This window comes from Mustela lutreola, chromosome 3 (genome assembly GCF_030435805.1).
Source record: "Mustela lutreola isolate mMusLut2 chromosome 3, mMusLut2.pri, whole genome shotgun sequence".
Classification (NCBI taxonomy): Eukaryota; Metazoa; Chordata; class Mammalia; order Carnivora; family Mustelidae; genus Mustela; species Mustela lutreola.
The window spans coordinates 115,419,471-115,445,716 of record NC_081292.1 but is presented as its reverse complement, the minus strand read 5'-3'; the positions used below and the strand labels follow the sequence as shown (position 1 = coordinate 115,445,716).

Here is a 26,246-nt window from a genome sequence, read left to right as displayed (position 1 = left end):
CAAAATCAATAAAATTGGTCAACACCTCAAAATATAATAGTCAAGCTTGCAAATCTCAGAGATAAAGAGAAAATCCTGAAAGCAGCTCAGGACAAGAGGTCCTTAACCTACAAGGGTAGAAACAGAAGTCTGGAAGCAGACCTGTCCACAGATACCTGGCAGGCCAGAAAGGACTGGCATGATATATTCATGGTGCTAAATGAGAAAAAAATGCATCCAAGAATACTTTATCCAGCAAGACTCTCATTCAGAATAGAAGGAGTGATAAAGAGCTTCCTGGACTAACAGAAACTGAAAGAATCTGTCATCACTAAACCAGCCCTGCAAGAAATACTAAAGGGGATCCTTTGAGTGAAGAGACAGCCCAAAGGTACCAAAGACCAGAAAGGAATAGACAATATACAGACATGAGGACTTTACAGGTAATACAATGGTCATAAATTCATATCTTTCAATAATTACTCTTAATGTAAAGCTCCAATCAAAAGACATAGTATATCAGATTGGATGAAAAAACAAGACCCATTGATATGTTGTCTATAAGAGATTCATTTTAGACCCAAAGACACCTCCAGATTGAAAGTGAGGGGGTGCAGAACAACTTGCCATGCTAATGGGCATCAAAAGAAAGCTGGAGTATCTTGCATCAAACAAACTAGATTTTAAAACCAAAGACTGTAATAAGAGATGGCAAAGGACACTATATCAGAATAGAAGGGTCTATCCAACAAGAAGATCTAACAATTATAAATACTTATTCCCCTAACTTGGGAGCAGCCAATTATATAAGCCAATTATATAAACTAATAACCTAAATAAAGAAACACTTTGATAATACATTAATAGTAGGAAACATCAACACACAACTCACAGCAATGGGCAGATCATCTAAGCAGAAGATCAACAAGTAAACAAGGACTTTAAATGACACACTAGAACATTCTCCAGAATACTTCACATACTGGGCCATGAATCAGGTGTCATCCAGTACCAAAAGACTAGGATTATTCCCTGCATATTATCAGACCACAATGCTTTAAAACTTGAACCCAATCAAGAGAAAATTTGGAAGGAATACAAATACATGGAGATTAAAGAGCATTCTACTAAAGAATGAATGGGTCAACCAGGAAATTAAAAAAGAATTTTAAAAGTTCATGGAAACAAATGAAAATAAAAACACAACCATTCAGGACCTTTGAGATGCAGCAAAGGTGGTCCTAAGAGGGAAGTATATAGCAATACAGGCTGTTATCAAGACACAAGAAACATCTCACATACACAACCTAACCTTACACCAAAATAAGTTGGAGAAAGAGGAGCAAATAAAGCCTAATCCCAGAGGGAGAAGAGAATTAATAAGGATTAGAGCAGAAATCTATGAACTAGAAATCAAAAGAACAGTAAAACAGATCGACGAAGCTAGGAGCTAGTTCTTTGAAAGAATTAACAAGATCAATAAACCCCTAGACAGACTCACAAGAATAAAAGAGAAAGGACCTAAATCAATAAAATCATAAATGAAAAAGGGGATCACAACCAACACTGAAGAAACACAATTATAAGAGCATATTATGAGGGGCGCCTGGGTGGCTCAGTGGGTTAAAACCTCTGCCTTCGGCTCAGGTCATGATCTCAGGGTCCTGGGATCGAGCCCTGTATCGGGCTCTCTGCTCAGCGGGGAGCCTGCTTCCTCCTCTCTCTGCCTGCCTCTCTACCTACTTGTGATCTCTGTCTGTCAAATAAATAAATAAATAAAATCTTTTTTTTTAAAAAAAAGAGCATATTATGAGCAATTATATGCCAACAAATTAGGCAATCTGGAAGAAATTAATGCATTCCTAGAAACATACAAACTATCAAATAAAAACAGGAAGAAATAGAAAACCTGAACAGAGACATAACTAGCAAAGAAATTGAAGCAGTAATAAAAAAATCTTCCAACAAACAAACTTCAGGGTTGGATGGCATCCCAGTGGAATTCTACCAAACATTTAAAAAAGAATTATTACCTATTCTTCTGAAGCTGTTTCAAAAACAGAAATGGAAGGAAAACTTCCAAATTCATCCTTGAGGCCAGCCTTACCTTGATCCCAAGACCAAAAATCCTGCCAAAAAGGAGAATCACAGACCAATATCCCTGAAGAATATGAATTCAAAAATTCTCACCAAGATAATAGTTAATAGTATCCAACAGTACATTAAAAGGATTATTCACCACAACCAAGTGGGATTTATTCCTGGGCTGCAAGGTTGGTTCAATATCCACAAATCAATCAATGTGGCATAGCAGATTAATTTTTTTAAAAAAGGACAAAAACCATATGATCCTCTCAATAGACACAGAAAAAGCATTTCACAAAACACAGCATCCTTTCTTGATAAAAACTCTCTTCAGTGTAGGGAAAGAGAAAACATACCTCAATATCATAAAAGCCATATATGAAAAATCCACAGAGAACATCATCCTCAATGGAGAAAAACTGAGAGTCCTAGGGTTAGGAACATGACAGGGATGTCTATTCTCACCACTGTTATTCAATATAGTACTAGAAGACCTAGTGTCAACAATCAGAGAACAAAAAGAAATAAAATGCACCCAAACTGGCAAAGAAGTCAAGCTTTCACTCTTCATAGATGACATGATACTTTTATATTGAAAATCCAAAAGAGTCCACAAAAAAATTGCTAGAACTCATACAGAAATTCAGTAAAGGGGTGGGATATAAAATCAATGCACAGAAGTCAGCTACATTTCTACATTTCTACAGTAACAATGAGACAGAAGAAACAGAAATTAAAGAATCAATCCCAATCAGTATTACAGCCAAACCATAAGATATCAAGGAATAAACCTAACCAAAGGATCTGTACTCAGAAAACTATAGAACACTTATGAAAGAAATTGAGGAAGACACAAAGAAGTGGAAAAAATAATCCATGCTCATGGGTTGGAAGCAAATATTGTTCAAATGTCATGATACCCAAAGCAGTCTACACACTTAACGCAATCCCTATCAAACTACCATCAATATTTTTCACAGGGCTGGAACAAACAACCCTCAAACTTGTATGGAACAAGAAAAGACCACAAATGGCCAAAAAAATGTTGAAAAAGAAAACCAAAACTGATGGCATCACAATTCTGGACATCAAGCTCTATCACAAAGCTGCAATCACCAAGATAGTATGGTACTGGCAGAAAAACAGATACAAATAAATGGAACAGAATGGAGAACCCAGAAATGGTCCCTCAACTCTATGGTTAATGAATATTCAACAAAGCAGGAAAGAATATCCAGTGTCAAACTGGATAGCATCTTGCAGAAGAATGAAACTGGACCTTTTTTTTTTTTTTTTACACCATATGCAAAAATAAACTCAAAATGGATGAAAGACCTAAATGTGAAATAGGAATCCATCAAAATCCTAGAGGAGAGCATGGCAGTAAACTCTGAGACCTTTGCCACAGCAACTTCTTGATAGATATGACTTCAAAGGCAAGGGAAACAAAAGCAAAAATAAACTATTGAGATTTCATCAAGATAAAAAGCTTTTGCACAGCAAGGAAACAGTTGACAAAAACTAAAAGATAAACTATAGAATGGGAGAAGATATTTGCAAATGTCTTATCAAACTCAACTTATCAAACTCAACACCTCAAGAAAACAAAAAATCAGTCAAAATATGGGCAGAAGTCAGGGTGCTTAGGTGGCTCAGTTGGTTAAGTGTCTGCTTTTGGCTTGGTCATTATCCCCGAGGTGCTGGAATTGAGCCCCACATCAGGCTCCCTGCTCACCAGGGCCTCTATTTTTCCCTTTCCCTATGCCTCTCCCCACACTTGTGCATGCTCTCTCTCTCTCTCTCAAATAGATAAAATCTTTTTTAAAAATTAAGAAATGGGAAGAAGACATGAACAGACATTTTTCCAAAGAAGACATACAAATGGCTAACAGACACATGAAAAAATGCTAAATATCACTCAGCATCAGGGAAATATAAATGAAAACCACAATGAGGTATCACCCTACACCAGTCAGAATGGCTAAAGTTAACAAATCAGGAAATAACAGATGTTGGTGAGGATGTGCTGAAAGGGGAACCCTCTTATACTGTTGGTGGGAATGCAATCTGGTAAAGCCACTTTGGAAAACAGTATGGAGGTTTCTCAAAAGGTTAAAAATAGAGCTACCCTATGACCCAGCAATTGTACCACTAGATATTTATCCAAAGGACACAAACATAATGATTTGAAGGGGCACCTGCACCTCAATGTTTATAGCAGCAATGTCCACAGCAGCCAAAATATGGAAAGAACCCAGATGTCTATCCACTGATGAATCAATAAAAAAGATGTGTTATGTATATATATACAATGGAATATTACTCAGCAATCAAAAAATGAAATTTTACCATTTTCAGCAACACAGATGGAACTAGAGGATATTATCCCAACTGAAATAAGTCAATCAGAGAAAAACAATGATCATATGATTTCATTCACATGTGGAATTTAAGTAACAAAACAGAGGACCATAGGAGAAGGGAGGGAAAAATAAAATAAGATGAAATCAAAGAGGGAGACAAACTATAAGAGACTCTGATCTCTAGGAAGCCGAGGATTGCTGGAGGAGAGTTGGATGGGAGATGGGGTAACTGGGTGATGGGCATTAAGGAGGGCACTTGATATAATGAGCACTGGGTGTTATATGCAACTGATGAATCACTAAAATCTACCTCTGAAACTAATAATACACCATATGTTAATTAATTGAATTTGAGTAAAATAAAATTAAAATTTAAGAAAGAAAAAACAAATAAATATGAAGTTTGAGCAAGGACTCATTGTTTCAAGGAGAAAACTATTGAAATGAGATTCAGATGGCTGTTGTGAGAATCACAGCTTATGACTGCAGTTTAGATGGAGTGTGTCTCCTTTGGGTTTTGTTTTGTGTTCCATTCCATGGCTATCCTTGAGAGAACTGTCATGACTAACCCCGGCTGAGCACTTACTTTGCACCATGCACTGTTCTCAATACCTATCATGTATTAACTCACTTAATCCCCATAACAACCCTAGGAGATCGTTTCTACTACTATGCCCATTTTATAGAAAAAGAAAGTGAGGAACAGAGGTTAAGCGAATTACCCAAGATCACACAGCTTGCAGGGGGCAGAAACAGGATTCAAACCCAGGCAGTCTGACACCCCAGGGGCTTAACAACAATATTCTACCACCTCTGTGGAGGTAAGAAAATAAAATGATGAAATGCCCAGCATAGAAGATTTCAGCAATCCATGCCATCTTCATGGGGAGGAAAATGTAACCAGCAGACCCTGGGTCATTTCACCACAAGATCCAACATGGAGCTGAGAAAGACCAAAATAGTAAGAGAACAAGATGATATATCTGTGTTCCCAAGTCCTCAACTAAGTTGGGTTCCTCTTGAAGCTGGTTCTGGGATCAATTCAGGAAGGTCAGAACTAGAGAGGGATCTAGGCCTGGTAAGGGCTAGAGTGGGAACTCAGCCCTCTCTGCATGAAGGACGCTAAGAGGCCCAGTGGAGGCTGAGGGATGTGAGCAAATACCTGCTCATACTTCATCCTCTCTCAACGTCTCTGAAGGCAGGTATTATTGTAAATACTGTACAACAGGAACTGTGGAAAGGGCCTGCAATAGGACCCATTGTACCTACTAAGGGAGGCAAGGAGGTTAAGTGATTTGTTCAGGATCACACAGCTAGTAAATGGCAGATCTAGGATTGTACCTAGGGCTGTTTCTCTCATTCTACCACAAACCTCTCATTCTCCCCAAACCTCTCTCAGGATAAGGATTGCCTGGGATGCTTGTTAAAATTCTTTTTCAGGCCCACTCCACTGAATCAGAATGTCCAAAGGAGGGCCTAAACATTCGTGGGGTTTTTGTTTTGTTTGTTTTGTTTTAATTTTTTAAATTTATTTTCAGCATAACAGTATTCATTGTTTTTGCACCACACCCAGTGCTCTATGCAATCCGTGCCCTCTCCAATACCCACCATCTGGTTCCCCCAGCCTCCCACCCCCGCCCCTTCAAAACCCTCAGATTGTTTTTCGGAGTCCATAGTCTCTCATGGTTCACCTCCCCTTCCAATTTCCCTCAACTCCCTTCTCCTCTCTAACTCCCTTTGTCCTCCATGCTATTTGTTATGCTCCACAAATAAGTGAAACCATATGATAATTGACTCTCTCTGCTTGACTTATTTCACTCAACATAATCTCTTCCAGTCCCATCCATGTTGCTACAAAAGTTGGGTATTCATCCTTTCTGATGCAGACATAATACTCCATTCGTTTTTATAACAATCCCCCTCACCATTTTAATCAAGAGGTAAGTCTGGGGAGTTTGCCATAGGGTGAAAACCCCCATTTTAAAAAAGAGAAGTTCCAAATGGATTAGGCTTCTTTTTTCCCTTTCAGTTCTCAGAGACCAAAGAATATGTATCCAAAACAAGTGATGCATAAATAGTGCAATTTTAATCTGAACTATGAGACATGTAATGGCCCATGAGGTAGAGGGAAGGAAGAAAAGGTTGGACAGGAGCCTCACCCCACCACTTTCAAACCAGTAACCTTACATCTAATCTATAAAATGCAGAAATGAAATAGTGTAATATAGGCAAAAGTATTTAGGTAAAATGTAAAAATTTTATAATTGAAAGGAGCTCATCTGTTTTATCCTCTGTTTTATAACAGAGCTCATCTGTTAATCAATGAACATAAACATTACAGCAACAGTGTTTTAACAATGCTCTCTAATCAAACACTGCAGTCTCTAATCCTCACTAAATAATGATTAATTCTTTCATTTACTGGGTCTGTTCAACATGCCAGTCATGGCTCTAGACACTAGAGATATGGCATGGACAGTCAGGCTTAAGTAGTGTCTACCTTCATAGTGGAATCCACAGAGTAAACAACTAAACACAGTAATGACAGATTACATAGAAAAGGGAAGAGTGGCTGGAGTTGGGGAAGGCCTCTCTGAGGAGGTGACATCCCAATTGACCTAAGGGTGAAAAGGAACCCATCCTGTGATGAGCCCAAGGACATTCCACTCAGTGGAACAGCAGTGCAAAGTTCTCGGGCAGGAAAGCACTCCAAAGAATAGGCAGAGGGCCAACAAAGCACAAGGTGAGCCCTGGGAGAGACTGTGGGGGGCCTTACAGAGCACATTCAAGTCTAGATTTTATCCCAAGTGTGATGAAAAGTCCTTGAAGTTTGAAGCAAGGAAGTGACTTAATCTGATTTTTAAGCCTTACTCTGACTTCTGAGGAAATAACAAACTTTAAGAGGACAAGAATGATAATAGAAGACCAGCTGAAGCTTCTGCAATGGTCCATGCATGCTGGTGGCTTGGACCAGGTAGTAACAGGGGTGGGAGAGGTGGGCAATGAAAGGAATCAGAGTAACTAACCGGACTTGGCAGTGGGTTGGATGTGGCTACAAGAGAAAAAAGGGCCAGCTCAGTCTGGCAGCACCTCTCCTGATACCCCAGCTCCTGGAGCTTGAAGACAAGAGATTTTAGGCATCCTGGTTGCTGGATTCTGGAGCCTACCAAAGAGACTCATTCTGTACATTCCAGAGAGTGGGACTCTACCCAGGCTCCCTAAGGAGATGAATTAAAAGGGAAGGTGGGGAGGAGGAGTCAAGATGGCGGAGAAGTAGCAGGCCGAGACTACTTCAGCTAGCAGGAGATCAGCTAGATAGCTTATCTAAAGATTGCAAACACCTGAAAATCCATCGGCAGATCGAAGAGAAGAAGAACAGCAATTCTGGAAACAGAAAAACAACCACTTTCTGAAAGGTAGGACCGGCGGAGAAGTGAATCCAAAGCGACGGGAAGATAGACCCCGGGGGGAGGGGCCGGCTCCCGGCAAGCGGCGGAGCAACCTTGCACAAAATCAGGACTTTTAAAAGTCTGTTCCGCTGAGGGACATCGCTCCAGAGGCTAAACCGGGGCAAAGCCCACGCGGGGTCAGCGTGGCCTCAGGTCCCGCAGGGTCACAGAAGGATCGGGGGTGTCTGAGTGTCGCAGAGCTTGCGGGTATTGGAACGGGAAAGCCTGCTACAGAGACAGAGCCCACAGTAAGCTCACAGCTCGGTGTTACCTTGAACCGGTCGCAGGCTCGGTGAGCTCGGAGCGCGGCCGGAGGTCAGGCAGACGGGAGTAACTGGGCGCTGTTCTCTGAGGACGCACTGAGGAGTGGGGCCCTGGGCTCTCGGCTCCTCCGGGACTCTACGGAAAGCGCTCAGGGAACAAAAGCTCCTGAAAGCAAACCCGAGCGGATTACTCACCCCGGCCCCTGATAAGGGCGGTGCAATTCTGCCTGGGGCAAAGACACTTGAGAATCACTACAACAGGCCCCTCCCCCAGAAGATCAACAAGAAATCCAGCCGAGACCAAGTTCACCTACCAAGGAGTGCGGTTTCAATACCAAGGAGAGCAGCAGAATTCCAGAGGAGGAGAAAGCCAAGCACGGAACTCATGGCTTTTTCCCTGTGATTTTTTTTAGTCTTGCGGTTAATTTAATTTTTTTCTTTTTCATTTTTTGGTTTGTTTTTTTTTTTTCTCGCCTTCGGGTAAAATTTTTTTTAACTGTTACCTTTTTCTTTTTTAACGATTTTTTTACTAGTTTATCTAATATATATATTTTTTCTTTTTTACATTTTTCTTAGGTGTTTTTTTTTTAATTCTTTTCTTTTTTTTTTCTTTTTTTTTCCTTTCTTCCTTTTTGAACCTCTTTTTATCCCCTTTCTTCCCCCTCACGATTTTGGATCTCTTCTACTTTGGTTAAAGCATATTTTCCTGGGGTTGTTGCCACCCTTTTAGTATTTTACTTGACCCTTCATATACTCTTATCTGGACAAAATGACAAGACGGAAAAATTCAACACAAAAAAAAGAACAAGAGGCAGTACCGAAGGCTAGGGACCTAATCAATACAGACATTGGTAATATGTCAGATCTAGAGTTCAGAATGACAATTCTCAAGGTTCTAGCCGGGCTCGAAAAAGGCATGGAAGATATTAGAGAAACCCTCTCGAGAGATATAAAAGCCCTTTCTGGAGAAATAAAAGAACTAAAATCTAACCAAGTTGAAATCAAAAAAGCTATTAATGAGGTGCAATCAAAAATGGAGGCTCTCACTGCTAGGATAAATGAGGCAGAAGAAAGAATTAGTGATATAGAAGACCAAATCACAGAGAATAAAGAAGCTGAGCAAAAGAGGGACAAACAGCTACTGGACCACGAGGGGAGAATTCGAGAGATAAGTGACACCATAAGACGAAACAACATTAGAATAATTGGGATTCCAGAAGAAGAAGAAAGAGAGAGGGGAGCAGAAGGTATACTGGAGAGAATTATTGGGGAGAATTTCCCCAATATGGCAAAGGGAACGAGCATCAAAATTCAGGAGGTTCAGAGAATGCCCCTCAAAATCAATAAGAATAGGCCCACACCCCGTCACCTAATAGTAAAATTTACAAGTCTCAGTGACAAACAGAAAATCCTGAAAGCAGCCCGGGAAAAGAAGTCTGTAACATACAATGGTAAAAATATTAGATTGGCAGCTGACTTATCCACAGAGACTTGGCAGGCCAGAAAGAGCTGGCATGATATTTTCAGAGCGTTAAATGAGAAAAACATGCAGCCCAGAATACTATATCCAGCTAGGCTATCATTGAAAATAGAAGGAGAGATTAAAAGCTTTCAGGACAAACAACAACTGAAAGAATTTGCAAACACCAAACCAGCTCTACAGAAAATCTTGAAAGGTGTCCTCTAAGCAAAGAGAGAGCCTACAAGTGGTAGACCAGAAAGGAACAGAGACCATATACAGTAACAGTCACCTTACAGGCAAAACAATGGCACTAAATTCATATCTCTCAATAGTTACCCTGAATGTGAATGAGCTAAATGCCCCTGTCAAAAGACACAGGGTATCAGAATGGATAAAAAAAACAAAACCCATCTATATGTTGCCTCCAAGAAACTCATTTTAAGCCCGAAGACACCTCCAGATTTAAAGTGAGGGGGTGGAAAAGAATTTACCATGCTAATGGACATCAGAAGAAAGCAGGAGTGGCAATCCTTATATCAGATCAATTCGATTTTAAGCCAAAGACTATAATAAGAGATGAGGAAGGACACTATATCATACTCAAAGGGTCTGTCCAACAAGAAGATTTAACAATTTTAAATATCTATGCCCCCAACGTGGGAGCAGCCAACTATATAAACCAATTAATAACAAAATCAAAGAAACACATCAACAATAATACAATAATAGTAGGGGACTTTAACACTCCCCTCACTGAAATGGACAGATCATCCAAGCAAAAGATCAGCAAGGAAATAAAGGCCTTAAACGACACACTGGACCAGATGGACATCACAGATATATTCAGAGTATTTCATCCCAAAGTAACAGAATACACATTCTTCTCTAGTGCACATGGAACAATCTCCAGAATAGATCACATCCTCGGTCCTAAATCAGGACTCAAGCGGTATCAAAAGATTGGGATCATTCCCTGCATATTTTCAGACCACAATGCTCTAAAGCTAGAACTCAACCACAAAAGGAAGTTTGGAAAGAACCCAAATACATGGAGACTAAACAGCATCCTTCTAAAGAATGAATGGGTCAACCGGGAAATTAAAGAAGAATTGAAAAAAATCATGGAAACAAATGATAATGAAAATACAACGGTTCAAAATCTGTGGGACACAACAAAGGCAGTCCTGAGAGGAAAATATATAGTGGTACAAGCCTTTCTCAAGAAACAAGAAAGGTCCCAGGTACACAACCTAATTCTACACCTAAAGGAGCTGGAGAAAGAACAAGAAAGAAACCCTAAGCCCAGCAGGAGAAGAGAAATCATAAAGATCAGAGCAGAAATCAATGAAATAGAAACCAAAAAGAGCAAATCAACGAAACTAGGAGCTGGTTCTTTGAAAGAATTAATAAAATTGATAAACCCCTGGCCAGACTTATCAAAAAGAAAAGAGAAAGGACCCAAATAAATAAAATCATGAATGAAAGAGGAGAGATCACAACTAACACCAAAGAAATACAGACTATTATAAGAACATACTATGAGCATCTCTACGCCAACAAATTTGACAATCTGGAAGAAATGGATGCATTCCTAGAAACATATAAACTACCACAACTGAACCAGGAAGAAATAGAAAGCCTGAACAGACCCATAACCAGTAAGGAGATTGAAACAGTCATTAAAAATCTCCAAACAAACAAAAGTCCAGGGCCAGACGGCTTCCCGGGGGAATTCTACCAAACATTTAAAGAAGAACTAATTCCTATTCTCCTGAAACTGTTCCAAAAAATAGAAATGGAAGGAAAACTTCCAAACTCATTTTATGAGGCCAGCATCACCTTGATCCCCAAACCAGACAAGGATCCCATCAAAAAAGAGTTCTATAGACCAATATCCTTGATGAACACAGATGCGAAAATACTCAACAAAATACTAGCCAATAGGATTCAACAGTACATTAAAAAGATTATTCACTACGACCAAGTGGGATTTATTCCAGGGCTGCAAGGTTGGTTCAACATCCGCAAATCAGTCAATGTGATACAACACATCAATAAAAGAAAGTCAAGAACCATATGATACTCTCAATAGATGCTGAAAAAGCATTTGACAAAGTACGGCATCCCTTCCTGATCAAAACTCTTCAAAGTGTAGGGATAGAGGGCACATACCTCAATATCATCAAAGCCATCTATGAAAAACCCACCGCAAAGATCATTCTCAGTGGAGATAAACTGAAAGCTTTTCCGCTAAGGTCAGGAACACGGCAGGGATGTCCATTATCACCACTGCTATTCAACATAGTACTAGAGGTCCTAGCCTCAGCAATCAGACAACAAAAGGAAATTAAAGGCATCCAAATCGGCAAAGAAGAAGTCAAATTATCACTCTTCGCAGATGATATGATACTATATGTGGAAAACCCAAAAGACTCCACTCCAAAACTGCTAGAACTTATACAGGAATTCAGTAAAGTGCCAGGATATAAAATCAATGCACAGAAATCAGTTGCATTTCTCTACACCAACAGCAAGACAGAAGAAAGGGAAATTAAGGAGTCAATCCCATTTACAATTGCACCCAAAACCATAAGATACCTAGGAATAAACCTAACCAAAGAGACACAGAATCTATACTCAGAAAACTATAAAGTACTCATGAAAGAAATTGAGGAAGACACAAAGAAATGGAAAAATGTTCCATGCTCCTGGATTGGAAGAATAAATATTGTGAAAATGTCTATGCTACCTAAAGCAATCTACACATTTAATGCAATTCCTATCAAAGTACCATCCATCTTTTTCAAAGAAATGGAACAAATAATTCTAAAATTTATATGGAACCAGAAAAGACCTCGAATAGCTAAAGGGATATTGAAAAAGAAAGCCAGCGTTGGTGGCATCACAATCCTGGACTTCAAGCTCTATTACAAAGCTGTCATCATCAAGACAGCATGGTACTGGCACAAAAACAGACCCATAGATCAATGGAACAGAATAGAGAGCCCAGAAATAGACTCTCAACTCTATGGTCAACTAATCTTCGACAAAGCAGGAAAGAATGTCCAATGGAAAAAAGACAGCCTCTTCAATAAATGGTGCTGGGAAAATTGGACAGCCACATGCAGAAAAATGAAATTGGACCATTTCCTTACACCACACCCGAAAATAGACTCAAAATGGATGAAGGACCTCAATGTGCGAAAGGAATCCATCAAAATCCTTGAGGAGAACACAGGCAGCAACCTCTTCGACCTCAGCCGCAGCAACATCTTCCTAGGAACAACGCCAAAGGCAAGGGAAGCAAGGGAAAAAATGAACTATTGGGATTTCATCAAGATCAAAAGCTTTTGCACAGCAAAGGATACAGTTAACAAAATCAAAAGACAACTGACAGAATGGGAGAAGATATTTGCAAATGACATATCAGATAAAGGACTAGTGTCCAGAATCTATAAAGAACTTAGCAAACTCAACACCCAAAGAACAAATAATCCAATCAAGAAATGGGCAGAGGACATGAACAGACATTTCTGCAAAGAAGACATCCAGATGGCCAACAGACACATGAAAAAGTGCTCCATATCACTCGGCATCAGGGAAATACAAATCAAAACCACAATGCGATATCCCTCACACCAGTCAGAATGGCTAAAATCAACAAGTCAGGAAATGACAGATGCTGGCGAGGATGCGGAGAAAGGGGAACCCTCCTACACTGTTGGTGGGAATGCAAGCTGGTGCAGCCACTCTGGAAAACAGCATGGAGGTTCCTCAAAATGTTGAAAATAGAACTGCCCTATGACCCAGCAATTGCACTATTGGGTATTTACCCTAAAGATACAAACGTAGTGATCCAAAGGGGCACATGCACCCAAATGTTTATAGCAGCAATGTCCACAATAGCCAAACTATGGAAAGAACCTAGATGTCCATCAACAGATGAATGGATAAAGAAGATGTGGTATATATACACAATGGAATACTATGCAGCCATCAAAAGAAATGAAATCTTGCCATTTGCGACAACATGGATGGAACTAGAGCGTATCATGCTTAGTGAAATAAGTCAAGCAGAGAAAGACAACTATCATATGATCTCCCTGATATGAGGAAGTGGTGATGCAACATGGGGGCTTAAGTGGGTAGGAGAAGAATAGATGAAACAAGATGGGATTGGGAGGGAGACAAACCATAAGTGACTCTTAATCTCACAAAACAAACTGAGCGTTGCTGGGGGGAAGGGGTTTGACAGAAGGGGGTGGGATTATGGACACTGGGGAGGGTGTGTGCTTTGGTGAGTGCTGTGAGGTGTGTAAACCTGGTGATTCACAGACCTGTACCTCTGGGGATAAAAATATATGTTTATAAAAAATAAAAAATTAAAAAAAAAAGAAGTAAACTAAGGAAAATCAAGCAGTTCTTAGAAATTGTTAGAGATTCACCTTTGAAACAAGAATTTCCCAATTTTCCTCTTTCAAATTTTTGGTTTAGTTTCATTGTTTTTTATTATTGTTGGTTTCATTGTAGAGTATTCTGAGATTATTATGCAATTAACTCTCTTTTTAACTACTCCCGTTTCCACCCCTTTTACATCAATGGGGACATTCTGTGTACTGTGCATTGAGACAAACTATAGAAAGAATATGGATCCTGAATCTGATAAGCAAGCAGTTGGAATCCTTAATTGTGAATTCTCATTTTTATGGTTTTAGTTGACTTCATAGTAAGTACTCTACATTTGAACTTAACAAATTTGAAATAATAAAATACTATTTTTATCTTTTTGATGATGTAACATTCTACTTTAAAACAGTGTATACCTGATTATAAAAGTTTAAACCTACACTTTCTAAAAGCATTGTATTATAAGCAAAGCTGGATAGCCTGTCCTGTAGAGAAAAGTCAATCAGAAGCTGCCATCACATTTATCATATTAAGTGGTGAACAGACTTTTAGAGGCAGATGTTGTTTTTATATCAGATGCAAACATTGGTAGCATTTCTCGCCCAACTACCTGTTTGGTCCATTTCTCTAATACGGACTTCTGGATCCCAGCAGTTCTCTTGGATCACTCTGAAGACCTTCCCATCTTTCAGCATCTTTGCTTCTCCCTAGGGCAGAAAACTCACATTAGCAAAAGGTTGACCTAAGCTTACTTAGATTTATTCTTCCTTGTATGCTTTGGAACATGTGCTTTGGAGCATGGTTCTCCACATGTTCCAAAATTTGGGGCAGGGAGTGGTTTACTTAATCCTTAGAGAAGTAGAAGTCTGTTCATTTAATGGGACTCAGCTTTTCATCCTCATGCCTTAATGTTGGCCTGGAATTGAAGAGGTGTGCTCTCTTCGTGTCAGTGGCTGGACAGAGCAAGGTCATGGTTATGGCCTTTTGGGACTGCGTACTGAGGATGGCTGGTCATCTTGCTGATCTCAACTGCGGCCTATAGGACCTGAGAGGATGGCCCAGTGTCTGGAAAATTCCAGACCCATAACATTTTAGACTTGGAAAGGGCCTTTGAGATAGACTGTCTAGTCCAACCCTCTTGTTTTACAGAGAGGCAACAGATGGGTAGTGACAGTAAATGAGTTGTCTAACAGAGCAGGGCTCACTGATGTCAATACCTGCAGGACAAGGCAGACAATGAAGTGAATCAGTCTAGTAGCAGGTATGAAACTCGGTGCTAAGTTGTTAGCTTCCACATCATGCCTGCCTGTGTATGTTACATTTAATACTCAGTGCAAGGAGTCCTCTAAAGTGTACTTTCAATTTGTAATCCCTAAAGAAAAGGGAAAGGTGTGATCAAGGTCCCTGAAATCATAGTGATCAAGTTCAAATCCCCATTCTACCACCTACTGTGTAAACTTGAGCAAGTTAAACAATATCTCTGAGCCTCAATTTGCTCATCTTTAAAATAGGAATAATAATGTGACTTACCTTGAAAGGATCTTGTAAGCATGAAATGGGATAATCCATTTAATACACTTAGTGGAGTTTCTGACACAAGTTAAGTGCTAGTTATTCTAAGTATTAGTTTTTAATGATGTATGGCTAAATAGGGAATAGGATATCTTCTGATATTTGCCTGCTTTGATGGCACATCACCCCTGGTGGTGCTTCAGGGCCTCAGGATTGCCCTTGTGCCCTATGTGATGACTTAATGGTCATGTGGTGATCAAAGGCCTTGAACTCTGCTTGGTGGAGTCTTTCACCTTCCTCCTCTTCCTCTAGGCTTGATCGTGAGTTGTACACAGGCCCTGCCACAGCTTTTTTCTTCATCCTTTTATTCCTTGGACAAGACCTTCTCCATACCACCCATGGAGAAATTTGACCACTTTTCACTTTCAAGTGTGGCAGCCCATTCATATCTGGCATGAATACGTAAGACCTCACATCTAATTCATCTCTCATGGCTGGGGAAAAGATCAGTGAACAATGACTTGTATACTTGAGATAGATGTCCATACCTAGGCAGACCTGAGCCTCTTGACATTAGGACATCATGATTTATTTGCCTCAGTTCCCATCCTTTGTTGACCTGGCAGCATCTGAACCACCTTCCCAGACTGGGCAATCTCCTATGAGAGTCTTGGTGGAGGTAGGTCTCATAAAGCCCCAGAGCCCCAGTGCTTGCTCTCCTTGCCCCAAGTTTGACCAGCAATACTTAGTTTTTAATCAAGAGGAAGTGATGCAAAAAGACAGGATTGGTAAATTCTGCCAGTGATCAGCAGTGGCCCTGTGCTGTGTCCATCAGCAGTAGTGATGGTGGCAGTGTTCAGTGTCCATCTGGGAGGCAGCAGCTCCCTAGCCAGGTTAGGAAGTCCTGTGATGTGGCCTTGGCTGTGGCTTCAATCACCTGAACATCTTATGAGTGGTTCCCCAGGCATTTGCAATTCTGGAGGGGCTTGAGACACTTGCAACCAATTCCTTTTTTGCTTAAACTGGCCATTACTGGTTTCTGTTGTTCACAAAAAAGATTCCTGAATGATACTGATTGCACAAATAGAATATGGGAACATTTATCTTTCTATTAAGTGAAGAAGGGAGGGGAGAGAATGACAATAAAAGAAAAAGTGAAGAAATAAACTTTTATTTGGCAAATTAGAGGCTTTATTTTTCTTTTGCTCCTAAGTAGAAAAGCTTAATCACTATAAAGTACCCAGGATAGCAGAGTGCAGAAAGAGCATGCATTCCAACAGACCTGGGTTTAAAATCTCATGAAGTTACTTTCTACCAGTAGAATAGGATTGGTTAGGGGATTTTTCAGTTGAAGACTTACTTTTTCTATCTGCAAAATGTGGACAATTATATTTGTCATGCTGTGGCCACCCAGCATCTCTGGAACACTTCTGTGTGTGAAGAAATTTTATGAGGGAGAATCCAGAGTTCACTTTCCCAGCCTCCCTTGTAGCGAGGGTACGAACAAATTGCAGAAACTACCTTCTGGTAGGGGTGTTGTCTGAGGTGCCAGATGTGGCTGGAGCAGAGATGTGAATACTCTGGTTTCCAGTCTCATCAGCGTCAGCATAAGTTTCTTGTCTGTGGCCAGGCACTTGCCTTTTTGGTGGTGCAGGCCCCCCACCACCCCATGATTAGGCATTGCCCATGTTAGCAAAGCCTCATGGTTTGATCTCTTGTCTTCCCAGGGGGTTTGTGAGCTGCCTTTCTTCTTAAGCAAGCTAGAGTGGGTTCTGTTGTTTGCCACTAAGAACTGGGTGAAACAGAAGATTCAATAATAAAGTAGTTGGCAAGGGAGGAACATGAGTTTCTCTGGGAGATGCATGAGTAAGTTTTGGTTTTAGGTAAAGCAGGATGCATTATAGCAGAAATGGATCATTTAGTTCAAGTCTTGCATTTAATAGTAAGTCCATAAAACGTGGTGACTTGTCCAAGGTTATAGATCCATTTCCCTGGTGAATCGCCCAAAATGTATGGAAGACATTTTGAAGCCACAGACATTCTTGTCAGTAAGATCAGCCGGCAGTCCATCGATGCCCTCAAAGACTGGTTCAGAGATGAGATGCAGAAGAGTGATTGGCAGCTTATTGTGGAGCTGAAGAAAGTATTTGAAATCATCTAATTTTTCCACATGGGGCAGGAATTGGAATAAATGCAATATTATGTTGTAAAATCACCAAGAAAAAACAGACAAAAATGGAACGGATGTATCTGGACACTGATGAACTTAAGCATGGAAGGAAAAAAATAGGTGTATAAAATGTTTTCCATGAGAAACCAAGAAACTTACACTGGTTTGACAGTGGTCAATTACATGTCCCCACAGTTCCAATGTGCCTGTTCACCTGCCCCTTCCTTTCCCAATCCTTCTCTACCGGCTGCTGTTTTAAAGTTTGCCCTAACCCAAATTTGGATTTTTATTACAGATCTAAAGCTCTTTCAATTTTATGCTGATTAAATCAGTACTGCAGTATTTGATTAAATAAAAAAAAATTGGTAATTGGTGTCTATTTAGTAGGCAAAGGTTAATTGCTTTCATTTCCTACAGAGTCTGATATTTTGAGAGGATGGCCCTCATTACATGGAAGGAGAATTGGATTCACTAAACTCTCTCTACATCCTTCATGCTGGATCCATGGTAAGGCTAATGAATGGCAGCAACTGTCAATAGAACCTTTTCTGAGTGAAAAGTACCACTGAGCAGCTGTGCCCTATAATAGGCTCCCAATCTGCATTGTTTCCTAAGCCAGAATTTTGGGAGAATCAATTCCTGATCCATCCCACTTTACATTTGGGAACTCAGTATCCCTGCAGGGCTGTTAATGTGCCTCAGAAGGCAGCACCTGTTGCTAGGGGAGGGACAGAGGGGTTTCTTAGGTTCTGTTTTTAAATTGACCTTGATATCAACCAAGATATTAATAAACTAATAATTAAGTTTATTAATATTAATAAACTAATAATTAAGTTTATTAATATTAATAAACTAATAATCAAGTAATTGGAGTAAGCTGCTCTAATTTATCCAGCCCACAAACAAATCCTGTTTTTCTAAACTCTCAAAAGAAAACCAAGTTGTTGTTTTTTAAGGAGTGTCGCCCAAGCAGGGTGCCTGGCTGGCTTAGTCGGAAGAGCATGTGACTCTTTTTTTTCCCCTTTTGAAAGATTTTATTTATTTATTTTTGTTTTGTTTTGTTTTAAATTTTATTTATTTATTTGTTTGTTTATTTATTTTTTTCCCAGTGTCCCAAGATTCATTGTTTATGTACCACACCCAACACCAGGCTCACCCAACCCCCTCCTCTCCCCTCCAAAACTCAGAGTCCACAGTCTCTCGTGGTTCGTCTCCCCCTCCGATTTCCCCCAATTCACTTTTCTTTTCCTTCTTCTAATATCCTCCATGTTATTTCTTGTGCTCCACAAGTAAGTGAAACCAGATGATAATTGACTCTCTCTGCTTGACATATTTCACTCAGCTTAATCTCCTCCAGTCCTATCCATGTTGATACAAAAGTTGGGTATTCATCCTTTCTAATGGAGGCATAATATTCCGTTGTATATATGGACAATATCTTCTTTATCCATTCGTCCACTGAAAGGCATCTTGGTTCTTTCCACAGTTTGGCGATTGTGGACATTGCTGCTCTGAACATTGGGGTACCATGGCCCTTCTTTTCACTATATCTGTATCTTTGGAGTAAATACCCAGTAGTGCAATTGCAGGGTCAAAGGGTAGTTCTATTTTTAATTTCTTAAGGAATCTCCATATTGTTTTCCAAAGTGGCTGGGCCAACTTTCATTCCCACCAACAGTGTAAGAGGGTTTCCCTTTCTCCACATCCTCTCCAACACTTGTTGTTTACTGTATTGTTGATTTTGGCCATTCTAATTGATGTATGGTGGTATCTCAATGTGGTTTTGATTTGAATTTTCCTGATGGCTAGTGATGATGCACATTTTTTGATGTGTTTGTAAGCCATTTGTATGTCTTTTTTGGAGAACTATCTGTTCATGTCTTCTGCCCATTTTTTGATGTGACAAGGTTGCCTCCTTGTTTTGTTAACTTTTCCTAAATTATTATTTTTATTTATTTATTTATTTATTACATAATTTTTTATTTTTTATAAAATATATTTTTATCCCCAGAGGTACAGGTCTGTGAATCACCAGGTTTACACACTTCACAGCACTCACCAAAACACATACCCTCCGCAATGTCCATAATACCACCCCCTTCTCCCAAACCCCCTTCCCCCAGCAACCCTCAGTTTGTTTTGTGAGATTAAGAGTCACTTATGGTTTGTCTCCCTCCCAATCCCATCTTGTTTCATCTATTCTTCTCCTACCCACATAAGCCCCCATGTTGCATCACCACTTCCTCATATCAGGGAGATCATATGATAGTTGTCTTTCTCTGCTTGACTTATTTCACTAAGCATGATACGCTCTAGTTCCATCCATGTTGTCGCAAATGGCAAGATTTCATTTCTTTTGATGGCTGCATAGTATTCCATTGTGTATATATACCACATCTTCTTTATCCATTCATCTGTTGATGGACATCTAGGTTCTTTCCATAGTTTGGCTATTGTGGACATTGCTGCTATAAACATTTGGGTGCATGTGCCCCTTTGGATCACTACGTTTGTATCTTTAGGGTAAATACCCAATAGTGCAATTGCTGGGTCATAGGGCAGTTCTATTTTCAACATTTTGAGGAACCTCCATGCTGTTTTCCAGAGTGGCTGCACCAGCTTGCATTCCCACCAACAGTGTAGGAGGGTTCCCCTTTCTCCGCATCCTCGCCAGCATCTGTCATTTCCTGACTTGTTGATTTTAGCCATTCTGACTGGTGTGAGGGATATCTCATTGTGGTTTTGATTTGTATTTCCCTGATGCCGAGTGATATGGAGCACTTTTTCATGTGTCTGTTGGCCATCTGGATGTCTTCTTTGCAGAAATGTCTGTTCATGTCCTCTGCCCATTTCTTGATTGGATTATTTGTTCTTTGGGTGTTGAGTTTGCTAAGTTCTTTATAGATTCTGGACACTAGTCCTTTATCTGATATGTCGTTTGCAAATATCTTCTCCCATTCTGTCAGTTGTCTTTTGATTTTGTTAACTGTATCCTTTGCTGTGCAAAAGCTTTTGATCTTGATGAAATCCCAATAGTTCATTTTTTCCCTTGCTTCCCTTGCCTTTGGCGTTGTTCCTAGGAAGAGGTTGCTGCGGCTGAGGTCGAAGAGGTTGCTACCTGTGTTCTCCTCAAGGATTTTGATGGATTCCTTTCGCACATTGAGGTCCTTCATCCATTTTGAGTCTATTTTCGGGTGTGGTGTAAGGAAATGGTCCAATTTCATTTTTCTGCATGTGGCTGTCCAATTTTCCCAGCACCATTTATTGAAGAGGCTGTCTTTTTTCCATTGGACATTCTTTCCTGCTTTGTCGAAGATTAGTTGACCATAGAGTTGAGAGTCTATTTCTGGGCTCTCTATTCTGTTCCATTGATCTATGGGTCTGTTTTTGTGCCAGTACCATGCTGTCTTGATGATGACAGCTTTGTAATAGAGCTTGAAGTCCGGGATTGTGATGCCACCAACGCTGTCTTTCTTTTTCAATATCCCTTTAGCTATTCGAGGTCTTTTCTGGTTCCATATAAATTTTAGAATTATTTGTTCCATTTCTTTGAAAAAGATGGATGGTACTTTGATAGGAATTGCATTAAATGTGTAGATTGCTTTAGGTAGCATAGACATTTTCACAATATTTATTCTTCCAATCCAGGAGCATGGAACATTTTTCCATTTCTTTGTGTCTTCCTCAATTTCTTTCATGAGTACTTTATAGTTTTCTGAGTATAGATTCTGTGTCTCTTTGGTTAGGTTTATTCCTAGGTATCTTATGGTTTTGGGTGCAATTGTAAATGGGATTGACTCCTTAATTTCCCTTTCTTCTGTCTTGCTGTTGGTGTAGAGAAATGCAACTGATTTCTGTGCATTGATTTTATATCCTGGCACTTTACTGAATTCCTGTATAAGTTCTAGCAGTTTTGGAGTGGAGTCTTTTGGGTTTTCCACATATAGTATCATATCATCTGCGAAGAGTGATAATTTGACTTCTTCTTTGCCGATTTGGATGCCTTTAATTTCCTTTTGTTGTCTGATTGCTGAGGCTAGGACCTCTAGTACTATGTTGAATAGCAGTGGTGATAATGGACATCCCTGCCGTGTTCCTGACCTTAGCGGAAAAGCTTTCAGTTTATCTCCACTGAGAATGATCTTTGCGGTGGGTTTTTCATAGATGGCTTTGATGATATTGAGGTATGTGCCCTCTATCCCTACACTTTGAAGAGTTTTGATCAGGAAGGGATGCCGTACTTTGTCAAATGCTTTTTCAGCATCTATTGAGAGTATCATATGGTTCTTGACTTTCTTTTATTGATGTGTTGTATCACATTGACTGATTTGCGGATGTTGAACCAACCTTGCAGCCCTGGAATAAATCCCACTTGGTCGTAGTGAATAATCTTTTTAATGTACTGTTGAATCCTATTGGCTAGTATTTTGTTGAGTATTTTCGCATCTGTGTTCATCAAGGATATTGGTCTATAGAACTCTTTTTTGATGGGATCCTTGTCTGGTTTGGGGATCAAGGTGATGCTGGCCTCATAAAATGAGTTTGGAAGTTTTCCTTCCATTTCTATTTTTTGGAACAGTTTCAGGAGAATAGGAATTAGTTCTTCTTTAAATGTTTGGTAGAATTCCCCCGGGAAGCCGTCTGGCCCTGGACTTTTGTTTGTTTGGAGATTTTTAATGACTGTTTCAATCTCCTTACTGGTTATGGGTCTGTTCAGGCTTTCTATTTCTTCCTGGTTCAGTTGTGGTAGTTTATATGTTTCTAGGAATGCATCCATTTCTTCCAGATTGTCAAATTTGTTGGCGTAGAGATGCTCATAGTATGTTCTTATAATAGTTTGTATTTCTTTGGTGTTAGTTGTGATCTCTCCTCTTTCATTCATGATTTTATTTATTTGGGTCCTTTCTCTTTTCTTTTTGATAAGTCTGGCCAGGGGTTTATCAATTTTATTAATTCTTTCAAAGAACCAGCTCCTAGTTTCGTTGATTTGCTCTTTTTGGTTTCTATTTCATTGATTTCTGCTCTGATCTTTATGATTTCTCTTCTCCTGCTGGGCTTAGGGTTTCTTTCTTGTTCTTTCTCCAGCTCCTTTAGGTGTAGAATTAGGTTGTGTACCTGAGACCTTTCTTGTTTCTTGAGAAAGGCTTGTACCACTATATATTTTCCTCTCAGGACTGCCTTTGTTGTGTCCCACAGATTTTGAACCGTTGTATTTTCATTATCATTTGTTTCCATGATTTTTTTCAATTCTTCTTTAATTTCCCGGTTGACCCATTCATTCTTTAGAAGGATGCTGTTTAGTCTCCATGTATTTGGGTTCTTTCCAAACTTCCTTTTGTGGTTGAGTTCTAGCTTTAGAGCATTGTGGTCTGAAAATATGCAGGGAATGATCCCAATCTTTTGATACCGCTTGAGTCCTGATTTAGGACCGAGGATGTGATCTATTCTGGAGATTGTTCCATGTGCACTAGAGAAGAATGTGTATTCTGTTACTTTGGGATGAAATACTCTGAATATATCTGTGATGTCCATCTGGTCCAGTGTGTCGTTTAAGGCCTTTATTTCCTTGCTGATCTTTTGCTTGGATGATCTGTCCATTTCAGTGAGGGGAGTGTTAAAGTCCCCTACTATTATTGTATTATTGTTGATGTGTTTCTTTGATTTTGTTATTAATTGGTTTATATAGTTGGCTGCTCCCACGTTGGGGGCATAGATATTTAAAATTGTTAAATCTTCTTGTTGGACAGACCCTTTGAGTATGATATAGTGTCCTTCCTCATCTCTTATTATAGTCTTTGGCTTAAAATCGAATTGATCTGATATAAGGATTGCCACTCCTGCTTTCTTCTGATGTCCATTAGCATGGTAAATTCTTTTCCACCCCCTCACTTTAAATCTGGAGGTGTCTTCGGGCTTAAAATGAGTTTCTTGGAGGCAACATATAGATGGGCTTTGTTTTTTTTATCCATTCTGATACCCTGTGTCTTTTGACAGGGGCATTTAGCCCATTCACATTCAGGGTAACTATTGAGAGATATGAATTTAGTGCCATTGTTTTGCCTGTAAGGTGACTGTTACTGTATATGGTCTCTGTTCCTTTCTGATCTACCACTTTAGGCTCTCTCTTTGCTTAGAGGACACCTTTCAAGATTTTCTGTAGAGCTGGTTTGGTGTTTGCAGATTCTTTCAGTTTTTGTTTGTCCTGGAAGCTTTTAATCTCTCCTTCTATTTTCAATGATAGCCTAGCTGGATATAGTATTCTTGGCTGCATGTTTTTCTCGTTTAGTGCTCTGAAAATATCATGCCAGCTCTTTCTGGCCTGCCAGGTCTCTGTGGATAAGTCAGCTGCCAATCTAATATTTTTACCATTGTATGTTACAGACTTCTTTTCCCGGGCTGCTTTCAGGATTTTCTGTTTGTCACTGAGACTTGTAAATTTTACTATTAGGTGACGGGGTGTGGGCCTATTCTTATTGATTTTGAGGGGCGTTCTCTGAACCTCCTGAATTTTGATGCTCGTTCCCTTTGCCATATTGGGGAAATTCTCCCCAATAATTCTCTCCAGTATACCTTCTGCTCCCCTCTCTCTTTCTTCTTCTTCTGGAATCCCAATTATTCTAATGTTGTTTCGTCTTATGGTGTCACTTATCTCTCGAATTCTCCCCTCGTGGTCCAGTAGCTGTTTGTCCCTCTTTTGCTCAGCTTCTTTATTCTCTGTCATTTGGTCTTCTATATCACTAATTCTTTCTTCTGCCTCATTTATCCTAGCAGTGAGAGCCTCCATTTTTGATTGCACCTCATTAATAGCTTTTTTGATTTCAACTTGGTTAGATTTTAGTTCTTTTATTTCTCCAGAAAGGGCTTTTATATCTCTCGAGAGGGTTTCTCTAATATCTTCCATGCCTTTTTCGAGCCCGGCTAGAACCTTGAGAATTGTCATTCTGAACTCTAGATCTGACATATTACCAATGTCTGTATTGATTAGGTCCCTAGCCTTCGGTACTGCCTCTTGTTCTTTTTTTTGTGTTGAATTTTTCCGTCTTGTCATTTTGTCCAGATAAGAGTATATGAAGGGTCAAGTAAAATACTAAAAGGGTGGCAACAACCCCAGGAAAATATGCTTTAACCAAAGTAGAAGAGATCCAAAATCGTGAGGGGGAAGAAAGGGGATAAAAAGAGGTTCAAAAAGGAAGAAAGGAAAAAAAAAGAAAAAAAAAAAAGAAAAGAATTAAAAAAAAAAACACCTAAGAAAAATGTAAAAAAGAAAAAATATATATATTAGATAAACTAGTAAAAAAATCGTTAAAAAAGAAAAAGGTAACAGTTAAAAAAAATTTTACCCGAAGGCGAGAAAAAAAAAAAACAAACCAAAAAATGAAAAAGAAAAAAATTAAATTAACCGCAAGACTAAAAAAAATCACAGGGAAAAAGCCATGAGTTCCGTGCTTGGCTTTCTCCTCCTCTGGAATTCTGCTGCTCTCCTTGGTATTGAAACCGCACTCCTTGGTAGGTGAACTTGGTCTCGGCTGGATTTCTTGTTGATCTTCTGGGGGAGGGGCCTGTTGTAGTGATTCTCAAGTGTCTTTGCCCCAGGCAGAATTGCACCGCCCTTATCAGGGGCCGGGGTGAGTAATCCGCTCGGGTTTGCTTTCAGGAGCTTTTGTTCCCTGAGCGCTTTCCGTAGAGTCCCGGAGGAGCCGAGAGCCCAGGGCCCCACTCCTCAGTGCGTCCTCAGAGAACAGCGCCCAGTTACTCCCGTCTGCCTGACCTCCGGCCGCGCTCCGAGCTCACCGAGCCTGCGACCGGTTCAAGGTAACACCGAGCTGTGAGCTTACTGTGGGCTCTGTCTCTGTAGCAGGCTTTCCCGTTCCAATACCCGCAAGCTCTGCCACACTCAGACACCCCCGATCCTTCTGTGACCCTGCGGGACCTGAGGCCACGCTGACCCCGCATGGGCTTTGCCCCGGTTTAGCCTCTGGAGCGATGTCCCTCAGCGGAACAGACTTTTAAAAGTCCTGATTTTGTGCAAGGTTGCTCCGCCGCTTGCCGGGAGCCGGCCCCTCCCCCCGGGGTCTATCTTCCCGTCGCTTTGGATTCACTTCTCCGCCGGTCCTACCTTTCAGAAAGTGGTTGTTTTTCTGTTTCCAGAATTGCTGTTCTTCTTCTCTTCGATCTGCCGATGGATTTTCAGGTGTTTGCAATCTTTAGATAAGCTATCTAGCTGATCTCCTGCTAGCTGAAGTAGTCTCAGCCTGCTACTTCTCCGCCATCTTGACTCCGCTCTTATGTTAGTCACCATACAATACATCCTTAGTTTTAGATGTAGTGTTCCATGATTCATTGTTTATGTATAACAACCAGTGCTCCATGCAATACATGCCCACCGTCATACCCACCAGCAGGCTCACCCATCTCCCCACCCACCTCCCCTCTAAAACCCTCAGTTTGTTTCTTGGAGTCCACAATCTCTCATGGTTCGTCTCCCCTTCTGACCCCCCCCCTTCACTTTTCGTTTTCTCCTAATGTCCTCCGTGTTATTCCTTATGTTCCACAAGT

General features: G+C 40.1%; 1 protein-coding gene across 2 annotated transcripts in view; it reads right to left on the bottom strand.

Annotated features, from left to right (window-relative positions):
• Nucleotides 1-26,246, bottom strand: part of ACMSD (aminocarboxymuconate semialdehyde decarboxylase) — a 109,060-nt gene that overhangs the window by 68,357 nt on the left and 14,457 nt on the right. For both annotated transcript variants that reach the window (XM_059166713.1, XM_059166714.1), the window contains exon 3: nucleotides 14,619-14,715. In XM_059166713.1, the coding sequence (XP_059022696.1) occupies nucleotides 14,619-14,715 (97 nt within the window). The remainder of the gene's footprint in view (nucleotides 1-14,618; nucleotides 14,716-26,246) is intronic.